Raw genomic sequence first — 22,113 nt, 5'->3', positions numbered from 1 at the left:
GATCTTTATTTTACTTTGCTCAGAAAGGATGGAGATTGGTTTGGAAAGAGCAGGAAGAAGTTTCTCCTCTGGCAGGGGGTCTTAAAGTGACTTGGGACGGGCAGACTGGGGCTGCTGTGCTGCTTTATGGGTGACTTTGGAGCCTGTTTGTGCTTCCCCCCCCCCCCTTCAGTGTTGTATTTTCTGGGTTCTTTTTGATATGATTGATTCTGCACCAACCCAACCTTCTCTCAGCCCCCCCTTCTCCTTCAGTTCTATCCGCAGGACGCCGCCGTGACTCCGCCATTCCAGGACACTGGGTGACCCCGAAGGCGACCGGCTCCATCCTCACATCCCCCCCTTGTCCCACGGGACCCCCAAATCCTCCGTGTCCTTGAGTTGCCCTTGACCTTGCGTCTTATTCCTGCCCCTTGTCGCGCCGCCAACGCCACCGCCGCCGCCTCGATCCCGGCACCGTTTTGCCGGCGCGCCGCATCCGTCGGATAACGGTGGGCGAAAGAGGATCGCTCCCGGTACCGCCGCCCCAGCGCCCCGCTGCAGAGCCGCCACGGGAATGGGGCCGGGCCAGGCCGCTCCGGTTATAAATAACCACCGGATCCCTCCAGCGCCAGCGCGTGTACGGGCACGAGGGACGGGTGGGAGAAGAAGCAAGGATGAGGCGATGGATACGTGGAGCGGGCGCACGGGTGGTTGAATCCTTCCCCAGGAAGCCCTGGTTCTCCTGGAGTTGGGAATGTGCTGGAGGACGCGGAGGGTCCTTTCGGCCGCACAGGCTCTGTTGTGTTGGAAGCACCCCATTCCCTAGGGACTGCTGGCATCCAGCGTCGGCACCGCGGGCTTTCCCGGCATTCCCGGGCTGTGGAGGCACTGGCACCACTGTCCAGCTTCCTGCCTTTGATTCACACCGGCGGGCAGGCCCCGGAGGAGCCGCTGCTCCCGGGGTTTCGCGGGGCTTGGAGAAGCTTTAATGTCATGGAGAACCTGGGAGCACGCCTGGCTCATCCAGCAATGGCACCTTGTGGTGCTGGGGCTCATGGGTGCTGCTCTGGGTGGGCTCCTGTGTCCCAGAGTGGATTCCTGGGTGGTTGAGCCTTTTGTTGACCATTGAGACGAGGCTGGATCAGCCCCTGGACCAGGCGCGGGCTCAGCGTGAGCCAGGGCTGCCCTTCCCTTGGTGCTCTGAGCATCCCTCAGCACCCAGGGGTTGTGTTGGTTTTGGAGCCACCAGTCTCTGCTCTGTCCCGTTGCATGGCTCGGACAAGCCAAGTGGATGTGCAGGAGCTGGAGCCAGGGCGCATGCAGGTGATGGTGTGGGGAGAGCCACCACGGCCTCCAGCATCACCCATGGGTGCTGTGACGGTGGTGGTGGTTGTGCCCATCTCCACTGGTGCCTTGTGCTGGAGGACATTGGAGATGCTGGGCACGGGGCAGGCGGTGGCACAGCAAAGACCACATCACCCCCATCGCTGTGCCACGGCGATGCTTGCTCCAACACTTTGGGCTCCTTCACTGTGATAAGGAGCAGGGAAGGAGCCCACTGGGTGTGAATGGGGTGTCCCGGCCCCGGTGCCACACTGCGGACCAGCTCTGCCACTCGGCTGTCCCTTGCACGGAGCAGGAAGGTGAGGAGCACCCTTGGGTGGCGAAACGCGTGGCGAGAGCGTGCGGCACCTCGCACGAAACCCGCTGGTTGCTACGGAAACACGGCACTCTGCATCCCGGCTGCGGGCTCCCTGCGCTCTGGGGAGGAGGGAAGGGGCTGCAGTGGCACAGCTCCGGACCCCCGCTGCTTCTGCCCCCTCCATGGCAGCACCTCGCTCCTCCCCGCGGATGTGGACACCCAGGAGCGCTCCACGGGATGGGATCTGCTGCAAGGAGGAGCACTGAGAGCTGAGAGCCCGTCCCCAGCGCTGGGAGCAACGAGGACCTGAACCCAGGCGCTCCCGGCACGCACTCGGGAGATGCCGGTGCCACAGACGTTGGTGGGATCCCTCCCTGATCTCCTCAGCTCCTCCCTGGCAGGAGATGGCTTCTGTGGAAGGCCTGGATGGTTTCTGGATTTCCTGCCCCATCCCCCTGCTGTACGGATCCGTCCCCACGTTCCCGGCCAAGGCGGCAGCTCTGACCTCTGCTCGCGGCTGAGTTTTGGAGGAGAATCCCTGGCATCTATGAGATGTGCTCCCTGAGCCCCACAGCCATCGGGACACCCAGGACCCGCCTGTCCCAGCTCTTCCTCACTGCATCCCCTGCACCAACGTGGGCCATCACGGTGGGAACGGCAGCCAGGACCAGCACCGTGTCCACCAGCAAACCCACCCTGGCACCAGCCTCGCTCCATCCCTCCTCTTCCTCCCCACACCTCTGCCGGGATGCGGTGGGGTCCTCCCGGCTGCCTCACCTTGGGGTTTGCTCCAACCCCCATCCATCAGCACCCCCAAACTGATTCCTTTGTGCCACCTTCAACCTCCTCTCTCCACCACCCTGGCTCCTTCTCCTGTGTGCTGGGGGTCCATGGACACCATCCCCTGGGTGCCCACCCAGCCCTGTCCCCCCTCTCCTGCTCCTTTCTGGCTTATCCCTGTCCTCACCGGTGTCGGTGGCACCTTCCCAGTTTAGCATCATCCTCCCTGGCTGTAATCACTGCTGTTTACCTCCACCTGCTCATGGATAAACCACCCCTGGCACCCATCCCGGGCCTCCTCCCTGGGTCCCGTGCAGCTGCACGTGCTGGCACCACACTGTGGGTGGCAATGGGGGCTCCGAGGGCACCCAGAGCCCTGGGGGTGCTTTCCTTCACCCCAGGGTGGTGGCTGATGGGGCCGGTGCTGAGGACATGGGGGGGGTTTGGTCACAGGTGCCCGGCCTCCTGAGGATGGGGATTGGGGGGTTCTCCCCAAACCTGGGTGCTGCTGCCCCTCTGAAAGCACTGCACGTCCCTGCTCCACTGCCTTGGGTCTGCCCAGCTGGGGCACCCCTGTCCCCCCCATCCTGCACCCACCTTGGGGTGCTCCTGAGCACCCCCTTCCCTGCGCCCCTGCCCATCGCAGGGTGCTCCTGGGCACCCCCTTCCCGTGCCCCTGCCTGCATTAGGATGCTCTGGTCCCCTCTTCCCACCCCGGGGTGCTCCTGCCCACCCCGCGCTCCAGGGCGCTCCCCGTCCCGCTGCTTTGATGCCACCCCCGTTCCCAGGGGCTTTGCACCGTTTTCCACCGTTTTTCACCGTTTTTCACCGTTTTCCACCGTTTTCACCCATTTTCTCCCCGTTTTCCACCGTTTCCACCGTTCTCCACCGTTTTCACCCATTTTCTCCCCGTTTTCACCGTTTTCCACCGTTTTCACCCATTTTCTCCCCGTTTCCCACCGGTTTTCACCGTTTCCCACCGTTCTCACCCATTTCCTCCCCGTTTCCCCGCTCCCCTCTGCCCCGTGACGTCACGCCCCGTCCCGACATCACCCTCCCGTGTTCCTCCCGCCCAGTGGCGGCGCTGCCGGAAGGGGCGGGGCGGAGGCGAGCGGCACTTCCGGTCGCTCGGCGAGGGGAGCCATGAGCTGGTGAGTGCGGGCCCCAAGCCCCGGCCCGGCCCGGCCCGGCCGCCCCCCGCCCCTCCCCGTCCCGCTCCGCTCCGCACCGCACCGGGCCCCCCCCTCCTGCTCCCGGCACCGCTGGGGGGGCCCGGCCCGGCCCTCGCCGTCGCCGCTGCGGTGCTGGGCCCGCTAGGCCGGGGCCTGGCGCCGGCGGGCCCGGTGTTGTCGGGCCGGGCCGCGGTGTGCGGGTGTCCGGTGGGCGCTGAGCCCCGAGCCCCGCTCCGCACCGGCGGGCAGGGAGGCTCGGGCCGGGGCCGTGCTCCGGGGTCTGCAGCGTCGCTTTGAGGAGAGGCTGCGGGAGCTGGGCCCGCACGGGGCAGCCGGAGCGGGGACCCTGCCCGGGCGGAGCAGAGCCGAGCCCCGTGGAGGCGCCGGGAGCACGGGGCAGGCCGAGGAGCCGCGGCCGTGACCCGGACAGAACAAGTGTGCTCTCGCATGAGGGCGGCGGAGCCTTGGCACAGGCTGCCCGGTGTGTGTGTGTGTGCATGGGGGGTGATGGGGTCTCCCCCTCTGGGGCCGTCCCAGACCCACCACGGACGCGTTCCTGTGCGCACTGCCCTGGCGGGGCTGGCGCTGGGGGATCTCCAGAGGGCCCCGCGGCTCCGGAGCGATGTGAACCCGCCCGGGTCTGAGGAAGTAAAGCTTGGTTGTTGTCAATGCAATGGGTCCTGCGTGTGTTTGAAGCAGGCTCGGGCCTTTGGTTGCTGCTCTTGGGCCTCTTCCCCGCTGCTTTCTTAAACGAGTGTTAGAAATGAATCCCAGGAGCCTGATTCCTCGTCCCTGGAGAGCCCCATAGAACCAGCACCGGGATGGGACGTGAGGGATGTGGTGGGGTAAGGAGAAAGGGGGCTTCTGGTTCCCTGAAGGTCTCCAGTTGAGTCCACCGGGGCGGGAGTTAAAGGCGATTTGAGGGTTGGGAGCAAGGGGAGCTGTGGTTGGGAATATTTCAGCAAGAGGAACCGGGCTCAAGCTGCACCAGGGCAGGTTCAGATGGAGCTGAGGAACAATTCCTGCCCCATTGGAACAGGCTGCCCAGGGCAGGGCTGCAGTCACTGTCCCTGCAGGTGTTCACACCCCGTGGAGACGAGGCCTCAGTGCCATGGGTTAGGGGTGGCATTGGCAGTGCTGGGGTAAGGTTTGGACTGGATGAGGCCTTTTCCAGCCTGGTTGGTTCTGTGTTTCTGCAACCCCACACATGGGACTGATAAAATGGAGCCTTTTGGTTAAAAAGCCACCGTTCTCCACCAGGTTCCTGTGGTTCTGCTTTACCCACCCTGGAGCAGCTGTGGCTGGAGGAAGTGTTGGTCAATGAGGGGCTTGGAGCTGCCTTTTGCCCTGGCTCCCCAGTAAGATCCAGGGTAGATGGGATGAGAGCGGCTCCGCTCTCCTGGCCCAGGAGCAGCTGCGGGGCCCATACATGAGAGGGGAACATTGCCTTCCCAGGAGGAATGGGGGTGAGAATTATTCCCCATTCATCAGGTGTTACCCAGATCATCAACACTTCCCGGTGTCCCTCGGCCACACCAGGCCTGGGGACCGTTGCCTGTGGCTTTTGCTGAGCGATTGGGTGGCTCTGCCGCAGCTGGCGGGGAGGAAGGAAAGGTCAGTGCTGGAGGAGGGGAATTCACTGGGATCTGAGCCCCTTTCTTCTCGGGCAGCGTCAGTCCCTGGGGGTGCCGTGGCTGCGCTGACGCGCGGGGCTGGGACCCCGCAGTGTGGCCCGGACGCAGTCCCCCTGCCAGCAGCGCTCTTGGCTGCAGCTCCCGCCCTGCATCAATGGCCCCATTCACCGGGAGAAGCCGGAGTTCAGCGGGAGCAGGCCTGGGGTGACGTGTGCTGGGAGCCTGCACCCATTGTGCCAGGGTGCAAGGGTCAGAGCAGGACGCGGCCATGGGTGAGGAAGGAGCCAGCGTTGCACAGCACAACGGGAGCGGTCAGGGCACGCGCCTGTGTCTCGTGCGTCCCTCTGCGCCCACGGGCACCCTCGGGCCCGGCTCAGCACCCACTGAACCCCCTTTAGGCTCCTGCAGCCCATCAAGAGGCCGGAGGCTCCTCCTCAGCCCTGGCCTGCAGCTCCTGCGGGCCCTGTTTGGCCTCTGAGTGGTTTGCAAAGGCTGGTTTGAGGGGTCCCCGAAGGGCAAGGAGGCTGCTTTGTGCTCGGGATCGTGGGTGCCTTGTGCAATTGTGTGTGGATAATCCTTTGCTTTCCCTTGCCCTTGGTGGGCTGGGGCTCTCTGTGTCAGGACACAGCAACACCCCTTGTACCAGCACAGGAAAGCTTTGCTCCAGAGAGTAAAGCTGGTGGCAGAGACTGGATTAAACCCCCAAATTCTCGACTCCCGCACCTAGGCAACTAGGCAGTGCTGTCTTTCTAGGCTAAGCTTTATTTAGAGCAGGAGGAGGCTTGTTTTGGAAACAGCCTCGCATGGACAGATGAGATGTTTTCTGCATCTCAGCAGAGCTTGGTGCCTTCCCTTCGGCTTCTGCTCTGTGAATTGGGATCTCTTGAACGCATCCTCATCCCCGCTGCCCTCCCCACTGCCCTGTGGCCATGTGTTTTGGAGGAGAGAGGAAAATATTCCAGTGATTACCTTGGCCATCCCTCCCTTTTAAACAACAAAGAGAAATGAAGTGATGGCTTTACTGCATCCACACCCTCTGTTGCCGCAAGTGTCTCATTTGTGACCACCAAAGGGTATTTTAAGCCTCATGGAACCACATAAACCCATGTGTTGCAGCAGTTCATCCCCAGGCTCCCAAAGAGCTCCTGTTCTCCCTTCCCCAGCTTCCCCAGGTGATTTCACAAGCAGGAAGGGGTTTTTCCTGGCATGGTCTGGGCACCGCTGCTGTTTACTGCAGGAGAAAGGATGTCAGGCAAATGTTGGTGGTGAGGCAGCGTGAAGCATGGGGGGGTTTGTTGCACCGCAGCATCCTTGCTCTGCATGGGGGGTTGCTGTCGCTGGCCTGCTAAACCATATGCCTCTTGGCAGGGTGCTCTTGCTGAGTGGCCTGAGGAGCTGGCAAGGGTTTAAAGTCAGGGTTTGAACTGGTTGTGCGCTGTTTAACTCCCCGGGTTGGTACCAGACACAATGCAGAGTCAATGGGAGTGTGTTTGCTTGAGATGTTTGGGGGTGGAGGTGAAGAAGAGGAGCTGCCCCTCTCAGGAAGGATGGATTGACACCTTCCCTAGCAAGGGAAGAGTGTGGGGAGGAGCAGGCATAGCTGCCTGGCAGCGGGTGAGTGGGGTTATTGCTTGTTCATGGTGGTTTCCGTGTTTTGGAGCTGTGCTGTGGCCACGTTGGGCAGGTGGGATGCAAAACACAGCCCAAGGCACTGTTTTCTTTCCAGTGAATCAATATTGATGGGATTTTTCTTATGGAGCCCAAATCCCAGCCAATCCCAACGTGGTCGATGGCAGTGTCCCCAGTTCCTCCAAGTATCAACGATACCGGGAGCTGGAGATGAGCACCGGGTAAAATGAGGTTGGATGAAGCAAGTGGATACCAGGGCAGTGAGCAAGGTGCACGCCGCTCCCAAACACCTCCCTGCACGCTGCAGCCACGTGCAGCACCCATGCGATGTGATTGCACATCCCGGGATGAAAGCAGAGGGATGGGAGCTGGGTCCTGGGGCTGCAATCAACACGTTAGCTTGGTTCTCCTGATCCCTTTCCCACCTTCTCTTCTTTGCCCCAGCAGCTAAACCCCGGTGTTCTGGTTGAGCCCCAACCGTGTTTCACAACCAGGCTTCACTTAAAATGGGTATTTTTGTAGCAGAGTCAGGGCCTAAAACAGCCCTGCAGAATTGTGCTCGCCTACGCGCCTGGCGTGAGTAATTTTCTTTTGATGGGTGAGTAAAATATCATTATATTTTTTTTCTCGTGCTCATCTTGGAATGGGTGGGAGAGCGGCTTCTAACTTGATTCCTGGAGTCGCTTTAACGCTGACACCATGCTCGGCTCCCTGTGAGAGGCAAGGAGACCGGCGGCCCCTGCGCCAAAGAGCCGGGTACCCCTGCGCTGCCGGCGGCGAGGAGGGTGCCTCCCGTCCCTGCGCTCACCCAGGGCACCACGACGTGGCTGTTCCCATCCCCTTGCTCCTTCTGCCCCGCTGCAGGGGCTCACCCTGACATCCCCGCCTGGCCTCATGCCTCAAGTCCCAGGGACGGGGTTGAAATGCAGGTGGGAGCGCGCGCTGGGGTTGTTTCTGAGGGACTCCTTGCTCCTCTCGGCACCCTGTGACCTCCCCTCTCGCCTCCCCCAAACACAGAACCCAGAGCAGGCTTTGGCACCGCATCTCCCTCGACAGAAGCTGTTTGTGATCCGTTTGAATAATTTTTTCCCTTCTTTCCCCCCCACCCCTTTGCCTTCGTGCTGTGTTTGGAGCCGTTGCTATGAGGCAGGGTGGGGGGGACGGGGTGGGATGGTGCCTGCAGTTGCCATGGACACCGTGTAGTACAGGGAGGAATTCGGAGCGATGCTCGGGATTCACGGCTAACCCGGGGCTGCCTTCCTGCCTTCCTGCCTTCCTCACCTGGGCAGGGCTGGGATCCCGCTGCTCCAAGGGCTGGATCCAGGGCAGCCCCTGTGGCCATGGCTTTGCAGCTTTTGATGGCCTTTAGGACATCCGAACTCGTGAGACGCGTGGTGCTGGTGCCCAGGTTTGGGTTTTGTGGCGTGGATGTGCGCAGCGCTGCATAGAATCACAGAATCTGCAATGGTCTGGGTTGGAAGGGACCGTAAAGCCCATCCTGCTCCAACCCCTGCCACGGACAGGGACACCTTCCCCTAGAGCAGGGTGCTCCAAGCCCCTTCCAGCCTGGCCATGAGCACTGCCAGGGATGGGGCAGCCGCAGCTGCACAAGGAATGATGGAGAGGAGATGCTCCAGCCATGGAGATGCTCACTCCCATTCACTTGCTAAGGGCAGTGAGAAAGGGAACGTTGAGGGTTCAGGTGGCAATGCAGTGTGCAGAGCTCCGGTGCCTGCTCTGCCTGGGCTTGCTTAAAAAGAGCCCAAAACTTTCCATGGGAAGTGGGCACTTCTGGCTAACCGTGGATTGAGTTGCTGGTGTGACAGTGGTGGTACCGGTGCCACCGGTTCGTACCACACTGGGGCTTGTGGGTCCCTGTGTGCGGCGGATTGTGATGGTGTCTGGGCATTGTTTTTCCTCTGTAACCAACCTCCAAACCACAGTGTGAGCAAGCACATTCAGTTCTCCCTTCCCCTTCCCTTGCGTGCTCCTTGTCCATCCTTCCTTCCCTCCCTCCCTCCCCAGCCCCTGGATCTGCAGCATCCCCAGGGAATGTGAGGGATCTTCTGGGACTTGATTAGGGGTTGCAAGGTGATGTTCAGATGGAAGGGCCTTCCGGGTAATGGGTGGCATCCACCAAGAGTTTATCCCCAGTGCACGTTCCGAGCGCTGTCTGGGGCTGATGCCAGGGTTTGATGTCCTGCATGGTCCAAAGGGACCATCATCTCCCTAAATTAGCAGTGATTTGGTCTGATTCATGCTGGCAATTCCTCTGAGCCTTCCTTTCAGGGGACTGGTGGAGAGTAGGAGTGGGAGCTCAATGTTTGAAACTCTGGCTCCCTGCGGACCTCATTGAGCTGTATTCCCTCCCCTGCCTGCAACTCTCCTGTGCATCCAGAGGAGAATGAGCTGCTTTGGTGTGTGTGGCCCTGGGTTTGCACATGGAAAAGCCAAGTAAATATATGGCATTGCTGGGGAAACTTCAGAGAGAATTGGCCACAGCTTCTCCCACCTTCCCCTCCCTGGGGTTCCTGAGCATCCCTCAGTAGAAGCTAGCAGGATTCTCTCCACCCACACTTTTTTCCCTACTTTAAGCTCTTCCCACCCCTTCCCTGCAGTCATTCTCCCTCCTCCTTCCCAGCTGAACCCCACTACCTTCCCAAGCTCCCGGTGACCTCGCTGGGATGGGGCTCGGGGCCGGGATGCTCCTGCAGCCCTGCGGTGTGGCGGGGAGGACGGGGTGGGAAGGCTCCGGCTGTGACTCAGCTTGCGCTCTTCAGGAACAGGATTTCAAGGGATTTCACACCCCAAACACAGCCCCAGCTTTCTCTCGCTCAGCAGAAACGAGAGAGCAGGAAAGGAACGCACCAGTTCTGGATTGCTTCGGTGCAGCAGGAGCGGGCGTAACCGGGAGCCCATGGAGAAGGACACCAACCCATTGCTCCCCAACGTGTTTGCTTTATCCCCATCACATCTCCTAAGCAGAATAAACCCCCCCAGCAGCTCAGTGTTCAAAGCATGCAGTTGTTGCTGTGTCCCCCGTGTTCTGCAGGCTGGGCCTCATGGAGAGGCAAGAATTCTTGGTGGCAACAGTTTGTTGTGGTGCTGTAACGCATGGGCTGCATCCGTTTGTCTTAAAAGCTCGGAGATGATCCATACCTCTCATCTTTTGTTCCTTCTTATGCGTTTAATCCCCCCCCCAGCACCATATTAAAAGGCAAAGATTCAGAAATGAGGAAAGATTATCTCAAATTGTGAACTAGAACAGCAAAATATATAATTGCTGAATAGACATCACTTGCACAGGGTTGTTTTGTAGAGGTTTTACCCAGACAGCCATAATTAGCCAACTGGCATCACGATGCTGTTAGAGATATTTACTGCTTCAGAGTGGAGTTGCAGCCTTGTGAAGCACTCCGGTGACTCTCTTTTGTTCTGGAAGACAGGAGCTGGGATTGGTTTATTCCTTCCCCTTTGTGGTGCAGTAGAGATTGGGGATGGGATGGGATGGGATAGGATGTGCTCCCCACTGCCTGCCCATTAGCTGCTGCCTGTTCTGCCTATGCAATTCATGGCTTTGCCTTGCCTGTTCCCCGTATCCCTGGTTTAGTGCTGGTATTGCCTTGATTTAACGCATCTAGCCAGTGGATGCTGGCCACCCAAGAGCAAGGGGAAGGTTGTGCAGAGGCAATGCTTTAATCACCCTTTTAACTGTGCTTTCTGACTAGGAACCAGCCTAGATCCAACCTGCATCCTGCGCTTGCTGGAGATGCTCAGCAGCTGCTGTGGCTTCTCATAGAATCATGGGGTGGTTTGGGTTGGAAGGAACATTAAAGCTCCTTCAGCTCCAATGGCAGGGACCCCTTCCACTGGAGCAGGGTGCTCCAAGCCCCTGTGTCCAACCTGGCCTTGAGCACTGCCAGGGATGGGGCAGCCACAGCTTCTCTGGGCACCCTGGGCCAGCGCCTCAGCACCCTCGCAGTGGACCCCGGGTCATTACTGCCTTGGGTAAAGACCCCATCTGCTCATCCTGCCACCGAGGCAGATCCATGCCATCACCTCCAAAACGGCGGCGTGCGCCGGGACGGGCTGTGCCGGAGCCGGGCACCGAAGTGCCTCATTGCAGTTTATATTTGAGCCATGCAGGAAAACACAGGGAAAAAAACCTTTGTGTTTTCACTTTCTTCCTGTTCGGGGCCGCACCCCCGGCTATTGACAGGGTAATTACACAGCAGCCAAGGGTTTGGCTAGGAGAGGAGTGTGAGTCATGGAGCTGGAAAGGGTTAAAGAGCCCCAAATGACATCGCTCCCACCGGAGCACCATAAACAGGAAGTTCTCCGGAAAAAAACCCTTGCTGGTGACTCAGGTTGGCTCCTGCTCCCCAAGCTGCTCCGAGCCCTGCACCGGTCACGGGCCCAGGGCATTACCGGGGCCTAATTACACACTTGGTTTGGAAGCAGTGGCCAGGTCGGGTGATGCGGGGCTTGTTTTGTCCATGGGGATGTTGTGTCGCTGCTCGCTTTCTCCCATAGAGCCCCAGCCTGGTTTGGGCTGGAAGGGACCTTAAAGCTCCTCCAGCTCCAGCCCCTGCCATGGGCAGGGACCCCTTCAACTGGAGCAGCTTGCTCCAAGCCCCTGTGTCCAACCTGGCCTTGAACATGGCTTTGGGTAGGAGAGTGAGAGTTTGGACAGGTCCAAACAGGGGCTCGGCACCATCCAGGAAGGGGCTGGTGTGGATTTGGGGTGCGATGCTGATGCCACTGAGCTGTAGGTGTGCTCTGGGTGAGGCATCTCTGGGAAAAGATGCTTGCGCTCCATTGCAAGCCCCATTTTCTCTTTAGTTAAAGCACTGCGATGCAGAGACCATCAGGAGGTTTTGAGGAGATGCTTTCCCAGAGCAGCACCTCTTTAACTTAAAACACGTTGGAAACAGCCGCTGAATTCCTGGATCTTGATTATCCTGAGAGCTGAAAGGGATGCGGTTATTGTCCGGAGGGCAGCATGGCCCCAGCCACCCCTGCGTGTGGAGGGGGTTTGTGCTGAGCTTGCTCACGTGGGGAAGCTCGTTCAGGTAACCCAGATTTCCTGGGAAGCATCCTGAAGGGTTTAAGAATGAAGGAGCTGTGCTGCAGGTGAGCTGCTCCTCCGGCTGCTCCGGCACGGCACAGGGGTGCTTGGGCGCAGCTCCCTCACAGCTCCAGACACTTTATTTGCTTTTGCTTTATTTAATATCCTCTTTCTAGATATTCACAGGGCTTATTTATCTGTTTCCCTTTTGGGTTTGGTTTGAAACGTGTTCAAATAGATGCTGGAGCATCCATTGCATTCCCACCCATTGCATTTCTAACCATTGCATTTCCATCCTTTCAAGGCCAGGTTGGATGGGGCTTGGAGCAGCCTGGTCCCTGCCTGTAGCAAGGGGCTGGAATTGGATGAGCTTTAAGGCTCCTTCATCCCACGCCATTCTGGGGTTCTGTGGTTTATTTGCCTCGTGGGTGGGGAAGGGGGTTTCAGATGCAGGCATGACCTTGGTGGGGACATTGGCTCCTGGAGCAGGAGCACACTGCATGGAATGTGGTGTTGCTGCCCCAGGACAAGCCCTGCTCACCCCAAACCCCACCTCAGGGGCTGAGACCCACAGGGCTGGGCTGTTTGCAACCAGCAGCACTTGCTTCATCCCTTCCCTCTCCTCTCTTTTCCAGGATACCGTTCAAGATCGGGCAGCCCAAGAAACAGATTGTACCCAAGACAGTGAGTAAACCAGATCCCCCTTTTTAGCTCCAGCCTTTGATCATGTGGCTGATGAGTCAAGGCAGCACTTTGACTCGTCCCATTTCGCAGCGTGTCGTGGGAGGGAGCTGGGAGCAGCAGAACCTGTTGCTGCGTGTGACCAGCGCTCGGCTCCTCGTGCGGGGAGTGAGGGGGAGCCCGACCAGGGGTGAACGTTTCCCTGGGGGAGCTGTTTCTTGCTGATGTCGTTACTGGGTTTTGGGGAGGGGGGGATGAAGGGGAAGAGCTCCTCTGGTCTGGCACCGTTTTCCTTGGAGATGGCTGAACGGGCTTCCTTCCTTCCTTCCTTCTTGCAGCAATGGCTTGTTTGTTCATCCTTTCTGAGCAGATGGAGGAGGAGGAGTGGTTCAGATCGCTGAATATAACTGTTTCCAAAGAAAGGCTCATAAGCTGAGATGCTCAGTGCTCGGGCGTGAATTAATTTGTGCTGCACAGCATTTGCTTTAAAAGCGACTGAAAACCGCATTTTGTGTTCGGGTGGGTTTGAGGCTCCCAGCCCAGCGCTGTTGCTCGCAGCTGGCTGGGGGTATTTTCCCTTCTGAAGCACATTGCCTTTGCACTTGTCCCGTGTGAAATAAAAGCTGTGGGACCTCACGGGAGCTCTCCCTGAAACCGAAGCTGCGTTTGTGCTCCGAAAGGAGCGCCCTGACAGGGAGCATCTTGTCTTCGTACCAGGGCTGGTGACCTCATCCCCGAGCAGGCTGATCAGAGCATCCCTGATCCCTCCTCTCCGGGCCACTCATCGCAGCTCATTCCCTGGGGATGCGTGGGCACTCGTGTTTATGGGGCAGTTTCTCCTCAGGACATGACATTTTCCCCTGGAGGCACAGGCCTGATCCTGCTCTCCCTGGACGCCTCATTTGTCACGGTGCGTTTCATGGGATGCTGTAGAGCAGCGGCTGTCAGTGGAAGACCTGAGCCAGGCAGGCGACGGGGACAGGCACTGGTGACATTCCTCAGTGGTTTTTGCATCCCTTCAGCTGCCCTTTCCCAGGAGCTGCCGATGGTGCTGCTCTGTGTTGTCTCCTGGGCTCACACCCATTCCAGTTCCTCTCAGGAGCCTCCTCAGTGCCTTCCTCCGTGGGATTTTGCCTCTCGTCTTCATTCCAACACCAGTGCCCTTCCAGGCTGTTGCATGAACCAGCGGCTCTGGGTGTCTTGGACATCTCCATCCCACCCATTCTCACATCCAAGCTGACTTTTTCTCTCCCTTGCCAGTGCTGATTTCCCTCTGCCCCTGCTGCATTTGCTGTTGCAAAAGGTTCGTGTGAGGGACTCGGTCTCCCCTGTGCTCTGTTGCTGCTGCAATCAGCGGTCCATGAGCTGCAGCAGGAGCTTGGGCTCTCTGTAGATGGATGGTGGCACCTTTGAGAGCTGCTGGGATGTGCTGTTCTGAGGCTGTTGGCAGGCACTGCTTACAGATATAGATACATGGGGGGGGGGTTAAATAGAACAGCTTGGAATACCCAGGAGGCAGAGGTTCATTCAGCAGCGCGAGTGCTTCCAGGCCTTTTCTCCTTCCTTCTTCCCTGCTTCCCTCCCTCCTTTCTTCCTTCCCTCTCTCTATCCTTCCTTCCTTCCCCCTCTCCCTCTGCTCCGCAGGAGCAAGTGTTTCCCAGCTCCTCGGTAGCTCAGGTTTTGATGCTCACTTTCAAGGGGCCCTGCTTGCCGTGTGCTGATGCTCTCCAGGCAGCAGATAATGTGGAAAGCAGAAGGCAGGAAGCCCGGAGCTCCGCAGCCTCACAGCGAGCGTCAAGTGCAGCTCTTCAAAGAGCAAACATCAGGAAACCACCACTGTCCCCTGGGCGTGAGGCTCAGCCGTGGGGTGGGAGCCGTGGTGGCTGGGGCGAGCTCGAGGCCCCCAGCTTTACCTCCCAGTTGCAGGCTGAGCCGCTCCATCTGTGCGGGCTTTAGGGAGCGGCGGCAGCAGCCAAGGCCTCTGATATTGCAGATGTTGGGCTCGGGAGCCTGCTGCAGGAAGTGGGAAGGTGCAGCATCTCCAGGGCTGCGTCCCAAGCCCATCCGAAGGGAAGTGGTTGCGGGCAGAGGATCTCCCACTCGCCGAGATTGGACCACAAAAGAGAAGGGGGAAGGGGAAAGAAAAGAAGGCGTTTGTTAGGATCGGGCTGATATGGCTCTCCATGGGGCACGGAACTGGAGTTGCAGGAGTGGGGCTGTGCTCACCAAGGAGCCTTTTGTCTCTTGTTGATGAAACGATGCTGGGGCTGGTGTCAGCTCCAGACCAGCGCTGGTCCTGAGCAGCAATTTGCCTGGGCTGCAGAGGCGATTAGTCATGACTCCCTGTGCCCACTCGCTTCTGATCCTTTGGAGCAGGGCATGGTGTCAGCCGCTGTTCAGCTCTGCAGCCACAAGTGAACCCCCGTAGGAAACAGTGGCTGATGAACTGAAGTGATCCCCCCACCCCGCCCCAGCCATGGCTCTGCTTTGTGTCCACCTTAACCTGGGCAAATCCAATTCCAGACAACATAATCTCTCCCCTCCTCATCCCTGAAAAGAGCAGCTGTCACCGGGGCTGGCGGAGAGGCCGGGTGGGAGGATCCAGTGCTCAGAGAGGAGCTGCTGTCAGCATGGCCACGGAGCGCCCAGCAGCGCAGCCCAATTAAACTAATGCCCAGTGATAGGAGCTAAACGTGGTGGGGTTCATCTCCCCACATGGTTATTGCTCAGACCCGGCGCAGCGATGGAGCCTCTCACAGCAGAGATGTTCTTCCCCCCGGGATGAGTGCAGTCTGAGCACCGGTTACGTTGGAGCCGGAGCTGTGGTTGTCTTCCCTGCGCTCCCGTAGCTCCGGCTCGCTGAAGTTCATCCGTGTCCCCCGAGGTTGTCCCCTGCTCCTCACCGGCGCTCGGGTTTATCCAGACAGGCAGGGAGAGCAGCCCTGTATCCCTATGGGGCACGGAGCCGTGGTCGGGAGAGACAGCGGCTCCCGGGATGGGGCAGCCCCTTCCCATCAGCCGGGTTCTGCTCCTTCCTCCCTGCCTCTGGCCCGGCTGACTCAGATGGCTCGCCCTCCTCCTCCTCGCTGCCTGACCTGGGCTGAGTCAGCTTGGCAGGGAGCAGGGACCTGAGCTGGGAGCCCGCGCCTGCCAAGCCTCCCTTCCTTGACTCATCCCAGCAGCTCTGCCTTCCCCAGGGATGTCGGATGGAGGAGCTCCGTGAGCAGCAGGATTCCGGCCGTCAGCGCCTTTCCAGTGGGCTCCACCAGCGAGCTGGAAGGCTCGGAATAACAGAGGAAATGTGGCAGGAATGGTGGGGTGAGGCCACTTACAACCAGCTCTGCTCACTTCCACTCTTCCCTCCATCTTCACTGGGACATACCCGGGCTCTGTGGTTCGGAGGCACATCCTTCTTCCCTTTTATTGCACCTTGCTGGCAAGCCTTGGTGAGGATTTGGGTTGCTGGCTGGGCGCTGAAGCCTACAAAGCCCCAGCTTCACCCTCGCTTTGCAGCATTCCTTTGGCTCAGGTCGCTGCTGCTGGATGCAGAGCAAACATTCCCCCACGTTGCTTGCCTTCAATCTCCTCCTGCTTGATGGGGTGGCAAAGGTCAGCAGGAGTTCCAGGTTAGAGCAGGATTTCTGGCCTGATTATATGGGTTTCTCTGTTCTGGAGTGGAGGGAGGAGGAATAATGTGCTTCCCTCTTCTTCCCAAGACCCACGAATAGGCTGGGACCACTGGAACATGTAGAAATCAGCTAGTTCTCCTCCTCCAGGAACAGAAATGAACCTCAGGGGAGTAAGAAGGTTCATCACAGTCCCTTATTTCCATCCCTTTGTAGTATTGGCTTCGGTCTCGCTTCGCTGCCTTGTAACCATGGTGTCGATTATGCTATTGCCCTTAAAGCAGGAGGGATGCTACTGGAGGTGGAAGGCCCGGTGTTTGCAAACAGAAATAACTGGGTGCAAAGGAGGAACGTGGCTTGGTTTCAGTGCTCAAAGAGCTCCTCGTTCTTTATGTCGATGTAAATAAAAACCCGGGGAGCTCCTGCATCACCCAGCCCCAGTGCCTCGGGGCAGAATCCTTCCATCCAGCACCACGGTTTGCTTTGGAGCTTTCAGAAGGAGGCTGCAGAAAGTGGGATTATTTTAATATTACGGGAGCTTCCCTCCAGGATATTGTAATTTTCGTGCCTGTACTTCTTGTTCTCGTTACTTTTAACGTGATAATCTCCTCCATAGCCTTTCGCTGTCAGTGTCGGGGACGTGTGGCTATTGCTGATAGCTGCTGGGAGCGGAATTACTGTGTGCTCTGCAGAATGTACTTGCCTTGCTCTCAGCTTGTCCTCCTTGCACGCCTCGGATGCGCTGGGTGCAGCGTGGTGGGAGCATGGGGTGAGCTGCCTGGTGCATGGGGGCCCTGCTCCTCGCTGCCTGGGTGCTGCAGATGGGAGCGGTGATGCGTGGGGAGGGCTGCCCCAGCCCGCAGACCGTGGGGACTGGTAACCAGTTGCTGCTGTGGGCGTGAAAGAGGAGAGCAATCCTGGGGCAGCTGTCTCTGCATTGATGGCACTGGAGACGTGAGGCAGCTGAAGCCTCTTCACCTCCGTCGTATGGAGAACGCACGTGGGCAAATGGGGTTGGGTGTTTTGGGGGATGCTTGGAATGGTTTGGGTTAAAGGGACCTTAAAGCTCCTCCAGCTCCCACCCCTGCCATGGGCAGGGACCCCTTCCACTGGAGCAGCTTGCTCCAAGCCCCTGTGTCCAGCCTGGCCTTGAACACTGCCAGGGATGGGGCATCACTGGGGATCGGAAGCTTTGCCTCCCTTCCATTAGGCAGCGATGCTTTTTGCTCATCCCCACTCATCCCACAGCCATGGGGGAATCTACCAGCACAGAGGAAGGGGCAGAGGCTCTGAACCTTCACAGGCAGTTTAATTTCGTGGGCAAACCCTTCAGGTCTTGCAGGGACCAATGGCTGGGCCGGCACCAGGAGAGGGCTGGAGCTCCACGGCACCAGGAGAGGGCTGGAGCTCCGCACCACCAGGCTCCAAAGCACGGATCCTTGCTCTGTGGTTTGCAACCAAACCAGTTCACACCTCAGGCCTATGAACAGAGCACGATGCTCAAGGAGCCAGGACAGCTGTGGCCGTGCGGGTGGGTTTGCTCCGGGCTGGGTACCGGACCCCCAGGCACCAGCTGCCACGGATGCTGCACCGGGCACAGGGCTGTGCTCCACCAGCACCATCTTTAGCAGCACAACGGGGAGCTGAGCCCTGTGGAGGCTTTGCAGCCCCAGGGAAGAGCCAGCGTGCAGCCCACGGATGGTGGGAGCGATGGGGAGAGCCGGCCTTGGGGATGCGGCTGGAGCACCCGCAGCTTCCCATCGCGCTGTCATGGCCCTGCGGAGCTCAGGGGTGCCGGAGAGCACCAAGGGGTGCTCAGAAAAGGAGGGTGTGAGGGACCTGGGGTTGCTGGGCTCCATCTTAAAGCACTGAGTCTTTTAATAGCAGTTGTGATTGAAAGCAAAGTCCCTTTGCAGCGCTCTGCTTTCACGTGGCTGGGTTTGAAATCCCGAGGACAGCCTGAAGCTCTGGAACAAACCTTTGGATCCTTCCCGTCCTGGCTGCTTGCAGCACGTAGCGTTTCCTTAACAGCACGGGAGCTTGACAACACGAACGATCCCGGGTTTGATCCCATGACAACAAAGGCGCACGTATTTACTCTTGGCTGGTCAATTGAGATCCATTTGCTTATTTGGTTGACGAGGTGTGGAATGAACGTTCAGGCGTGTGTTAAAACAGGCAGCATGGAAGGAAAGCTCCTTAAAATATCTTGTATCACTGGAGATGTGCTGCCAGATAGCAAGTAGGAGGAAGCAGTCATTGATGGAGCATCGGGAGGAGGCTGTTCTTTAGCTCTTTGCCAGCACAGGTTTCTCCTCCCTTTGCAAGGTGTTGCAGACACTTGGGCTGCTCCACCTGAAGTGCTTCATCAGAGGGAGCTATTGCAGGAATGAGGAGCGTGGGGAGAGGGCAAATAATGCAGAGATTCCTGAAGCGAAACTCCCATTCTTGCTGCAGCTTCCCGGGGTTCACAGGGGCATTTCCTCCTCCCGGGTTGCCCCGCACAGGTTGTTCCCACTCCCGTGCAGCGTTTGAGCCGGTTTCCATCTCTTCTTTCCACAGGTGGAGAGAGACTTTGAAAGGGAATATGGCAAGCTCCAGCAGTGAGTATCAACAGCACTGGTGGAACAGGACCAGTCGCACACTTCCCTTGTGCCCTCTTATTGCATCTTCCCAGGGGATCTTGGCCTCTTATGCTCTTCCCCACAAATCACTGCCTGTCATTTTGGAGGCTTCAGAGATTCCCCTATGGCTCCCATGTTCAGTGTCCTAAGCGGCACTTGCATGGGGTTGAGGTTTGCTCATTGTGGCACCTCTAAAGAATTGCCAGAAAACAGGGGGGGACCAAACAGCTCCGCACCCCCGAGGACCAGACCCGGTGTCCCCATCCTGGCTGTGTCCCGTAAGCTCGCACGTATCATCTGGAAGCATTTGGCTTCTCCACTTGGGGTAGGTGCGAGGGCTTCACAAAGCAGTGACTTTAAGAGATCCCCAACTTGGAAAGGTTGCGGAGCATCTGCAAACAAGCGGAAAAGGTTGAGCAGCACTGAAGTGCACAGAGCCTCGCCGGGGTATTTTTAACTCCCAACAGAAGCCAGCATATCCAACCCGTAAATGATTTGTTGCACGTATGATGCACTTGGGTTTCTTTCTTTCCAAGATTCACTTTGCCTTCTTCTCCCATCTTTCAGATTGGAAGATCAGACCAAAAAGCTTCAGAAGGATATGAAGAAAAGCACAGATGCAGACTTGGGTATGTGACTGCAGGATACATAGACTGTGAACTTGGCCACAAGGAGATGAAGTGACTTTCTCAAGATCATATGAGTAATCTGTGACAAGTCTGGAAAACAAATCTAGCTCTCAGTCCCACTCAGTTTGCTTAGTTACAAGGCCATCTGCATGAGCAGCATCTCAACCAAGGGAACAGAAAGTCTGTTACGGGCTTGGTCCCTGTCTCCTGAGCTGCAGCATGCTGGGTGGCCTTGGACCAGCCACTTTGCTTCTCTTTGCCTCCGTGTCTGCAGCTGCAGGACTCGGAGTTATTGTTCCAGTTCTCAGGTTAGCCCGGCAGGAGCAGCCTCCAGCTGAGTCCCTTGTGTCTGTGCATCGCCTGCTTCACTGAGGGCATTTTCTGCTGTCTGAAGCCAAAGGAAGGTGGGCTGAGGTGCTGGGGGTGTGCAGAGCATCCCGTGGGCATCGCTGTGCGTGTTTCACGTGTGAGCTGCTGCCCCAGCCACTCTCAGTCAGGACTGACCCTGCTCTCCCCTTGCTGGCTGCCTGCTCTGGCTTGAGCCGGTGGCAGTGGGCGATGCAGGAAGCAACAAAGCAGTTATCTGTGCATGTACCACGCCACAGCAGCCTGCCTAGGAGACTGGTGGGACCGCGCCACGTGGCACTGGCTTTAAACGGTGATGGCAGAGAGGAGATGGAGCGATGTGGTGCGGGGAGCAGGGGATCTGCTGGGTGCTGGTTGTTGCACCCGGCAGGGCAGCGTGCAGAAACACGCTGCAAAGAGCTGCTTTAAACACAGATGGCTCTTCTCAGCGTGTGCTTTGGAGTAGTCCCTCCTTGCACCAAGCCCCCACAGCTCCAGAGCCAAGGCAGATGCACCAGCGCGAGCAGGGGTGGGCAGCACTGGCCCGGCACTCATCCTGTGGGTTAATGTGGGTAACAGGAATGGGAAGGAGCCCCAGTGGGAGGGATGGCAAATGTGGGGCTTCCCGTGATCCAGGCTCTCACCTGCGTGTGTGTGTGCTCGGGTGTTGCCAGACATCAGCACGGATCCAGGCTCTTGCCCACACTCTTCCCCCCATCCCATCCCAACATCTGTGCTCCCATGGGGAGAGCGGTGGGAAAGGCACTGGGAGCGACGCTGCCAGGACTCTTTTCCAGGGTGAAAAGTGCCCTTTCTGGTCATTGTCAGGGCTCCGTGGTAAGTTTTTCCTTGTGCAGGATTCCCCTCCCCTCCCTTGCAGTGGGCGTTGTTTATATGGAGCATTTCAAGTCCCAGAGGAGCTGTGGGAGGACTTTCTTTTTCCGTTCTGCTCCATGGCAGAGTCACAAACTGAGCCGTGGCCAGATCCTGGGATCTGATTTCTCATTTAAAGGCATGGAATCGGGAGCGTAAAGGGAGGATTTGGAACGGGGACTGGGGAGGGCCGGGTGAAGGCGAAGGAGGTGGGGGTCTGATGGAGCACTGAGGGCTGCTCTGCTCCCCTGGCAGTGCCCTGTGTCAGCCCAGGCAGCATCCAGCCCCCAGGTCCGACAAGGACAGCAGTGCATCAGTGTCGTGTCCTCAGGAGGGTCTTACTCCTTCCACTGCACCCCTGTGCCGAGGGGCTGATTGGTCACTGCCTGCACCCCCTCCCTCACCTTCCCACCCTCTTTCCAAGCACAGTGGGATCGTGAGGAGCAGGAGGATGTTCTGTACTCGGAGACAAAAGCTCTTCTCTTGGAATGAGAAGCAGGGAGCCCTCCCGAGGGGCAGGCGATGCGATCCGACCCTCCCCTGCCTCCTGTCTCCTCTGGTGGCTGAGGCTCCACTTGGGTTTGAAGAGGGGGTCACCGCTTTACACTTCCAGTCCTCTCCTTGCGAATGAAACTCATTTTCCTTGCAGCTGAAGCAGTTCTGCCGCTCTTAACCCCATCCCGTTTTGGCACAAATCCTTCCTCAGATGTGGTCACACATATGGATTATATCCCATCTGTTTAAAGGTTTTAATGCCTAAACCCTTAATGTTTGGATAATAGACGGATACGGTAGCTTTGTTATCCCATAGTTAGCATCTCGTTCTGCACTGAGTTTCCCAGCTCTGCAGCTTCTGAGCTCTCTGTATAATTGTGTGTAACCTTTCAGTCGGAATGGTTAACCCCTTGATTTATGATCTTAAGCCCCATTATTGAGAGGACTTTAACTTCCAGTATCTGAGCGAGTGCAGCCGGAGCTTTCCAAAGCTCCTCTGTGGCACGCCTCAAGCATCTGGCTTCCGAGCTGAAGCTGGAATAACTTCCAGCAAAGTGCTGATGGAAAAGAAGGTGGATTTTTAGTGCTTTTGGCTTTTTCTTCATTATTCCCATTCCTATAAATGCCTTGTGGTGAATCTTGTCTTTCCCTCCTGTACCTTCGCTGCTCTATAGCTCTTTTGGAGTGGTCCTGTCAGCGGGATTGAGTTTTCCCGTTGGAGTTGGGATAGGGAGAGATGTGTCTGATGGAAAACGAGCACAAGTGCTCGACAAGGCAGGAGCTGGGGCCTGGTAGAGTGTGACCGGGGTCTTTTGGGTTTCTTGGAGGCCACATCAGGCTCTGCAGAGACTTTGCATTTCCCCATGGTCCATGGGGGTGGTCTCAGGGGCACAGGATGCAGTTCAGTGATCAAGATGCTCAGGCAGCTGTGTCAGT

At 58.1% G+C, this 22,113-nt stretch overlaps 1 protein-coding gene across 4 annotated transcripts in view; it reads left to right on the top strand.

Moving 5' to 3' along the window:
* Positions 1–3,483: 3,483 nt before the first annotated feature.
* BIN3 (bridging integrator 3) overlaps positions 3,484–22,113 on the top strand; it is a 34,117-nt gene continuing 15,487 nt past the window's right edge. The window contains exons 1-4 of one of the 4 annotated variants that reach the window (XM_062616986.1): positions 3,484–3,552; positions 12,540–12,588; positions 18,774–18,814; positions 19,403–19,464. In XM_062616986.1, coding sequence (XP_062472970.1) covers positions 3,545–3,552; positions 12,540–12,588; positions 18,774–18,814; positions 19,403–19,464 — 160 coding nt within the window. In that variant the 5' untranslated portion in view covers positions 3,484–3,544. Of the gene's footprint in view, positions 3,553–9,110; positions 9,291–12,539; positions 12,589–18,773; positions 18,815–19,402; positions 19,465–22,113 lie in introns of those variants that run through there. The other 3 variants (XM_062616985.1, XM_062616988.1, XM_062616987.1) reach the window with 3 other exon arrangements.

The sequence above is a fragment of the Pezoporus occidentalis genome, unplaced genomic scaffold (genome assembly GCF_034315485.1).
Source record: "Pezoporus occidentalis ecotype Australia unplaced genomic scaffold, CSIRO_AGI_Poc_V1 ctg191, whole genome shotgun sequence".
Taxonomy (NCBI): Eukaryota; Metazoa; Chordata; class Aves; order Psittaciformes; family Psittacidae; genus Pezoporus; species Pezoporus occidentalis.
Note: the sequence above shows the minus strand (reverse complement) of the source record. Positions and strands in the feature narration are given on the sequence as shown.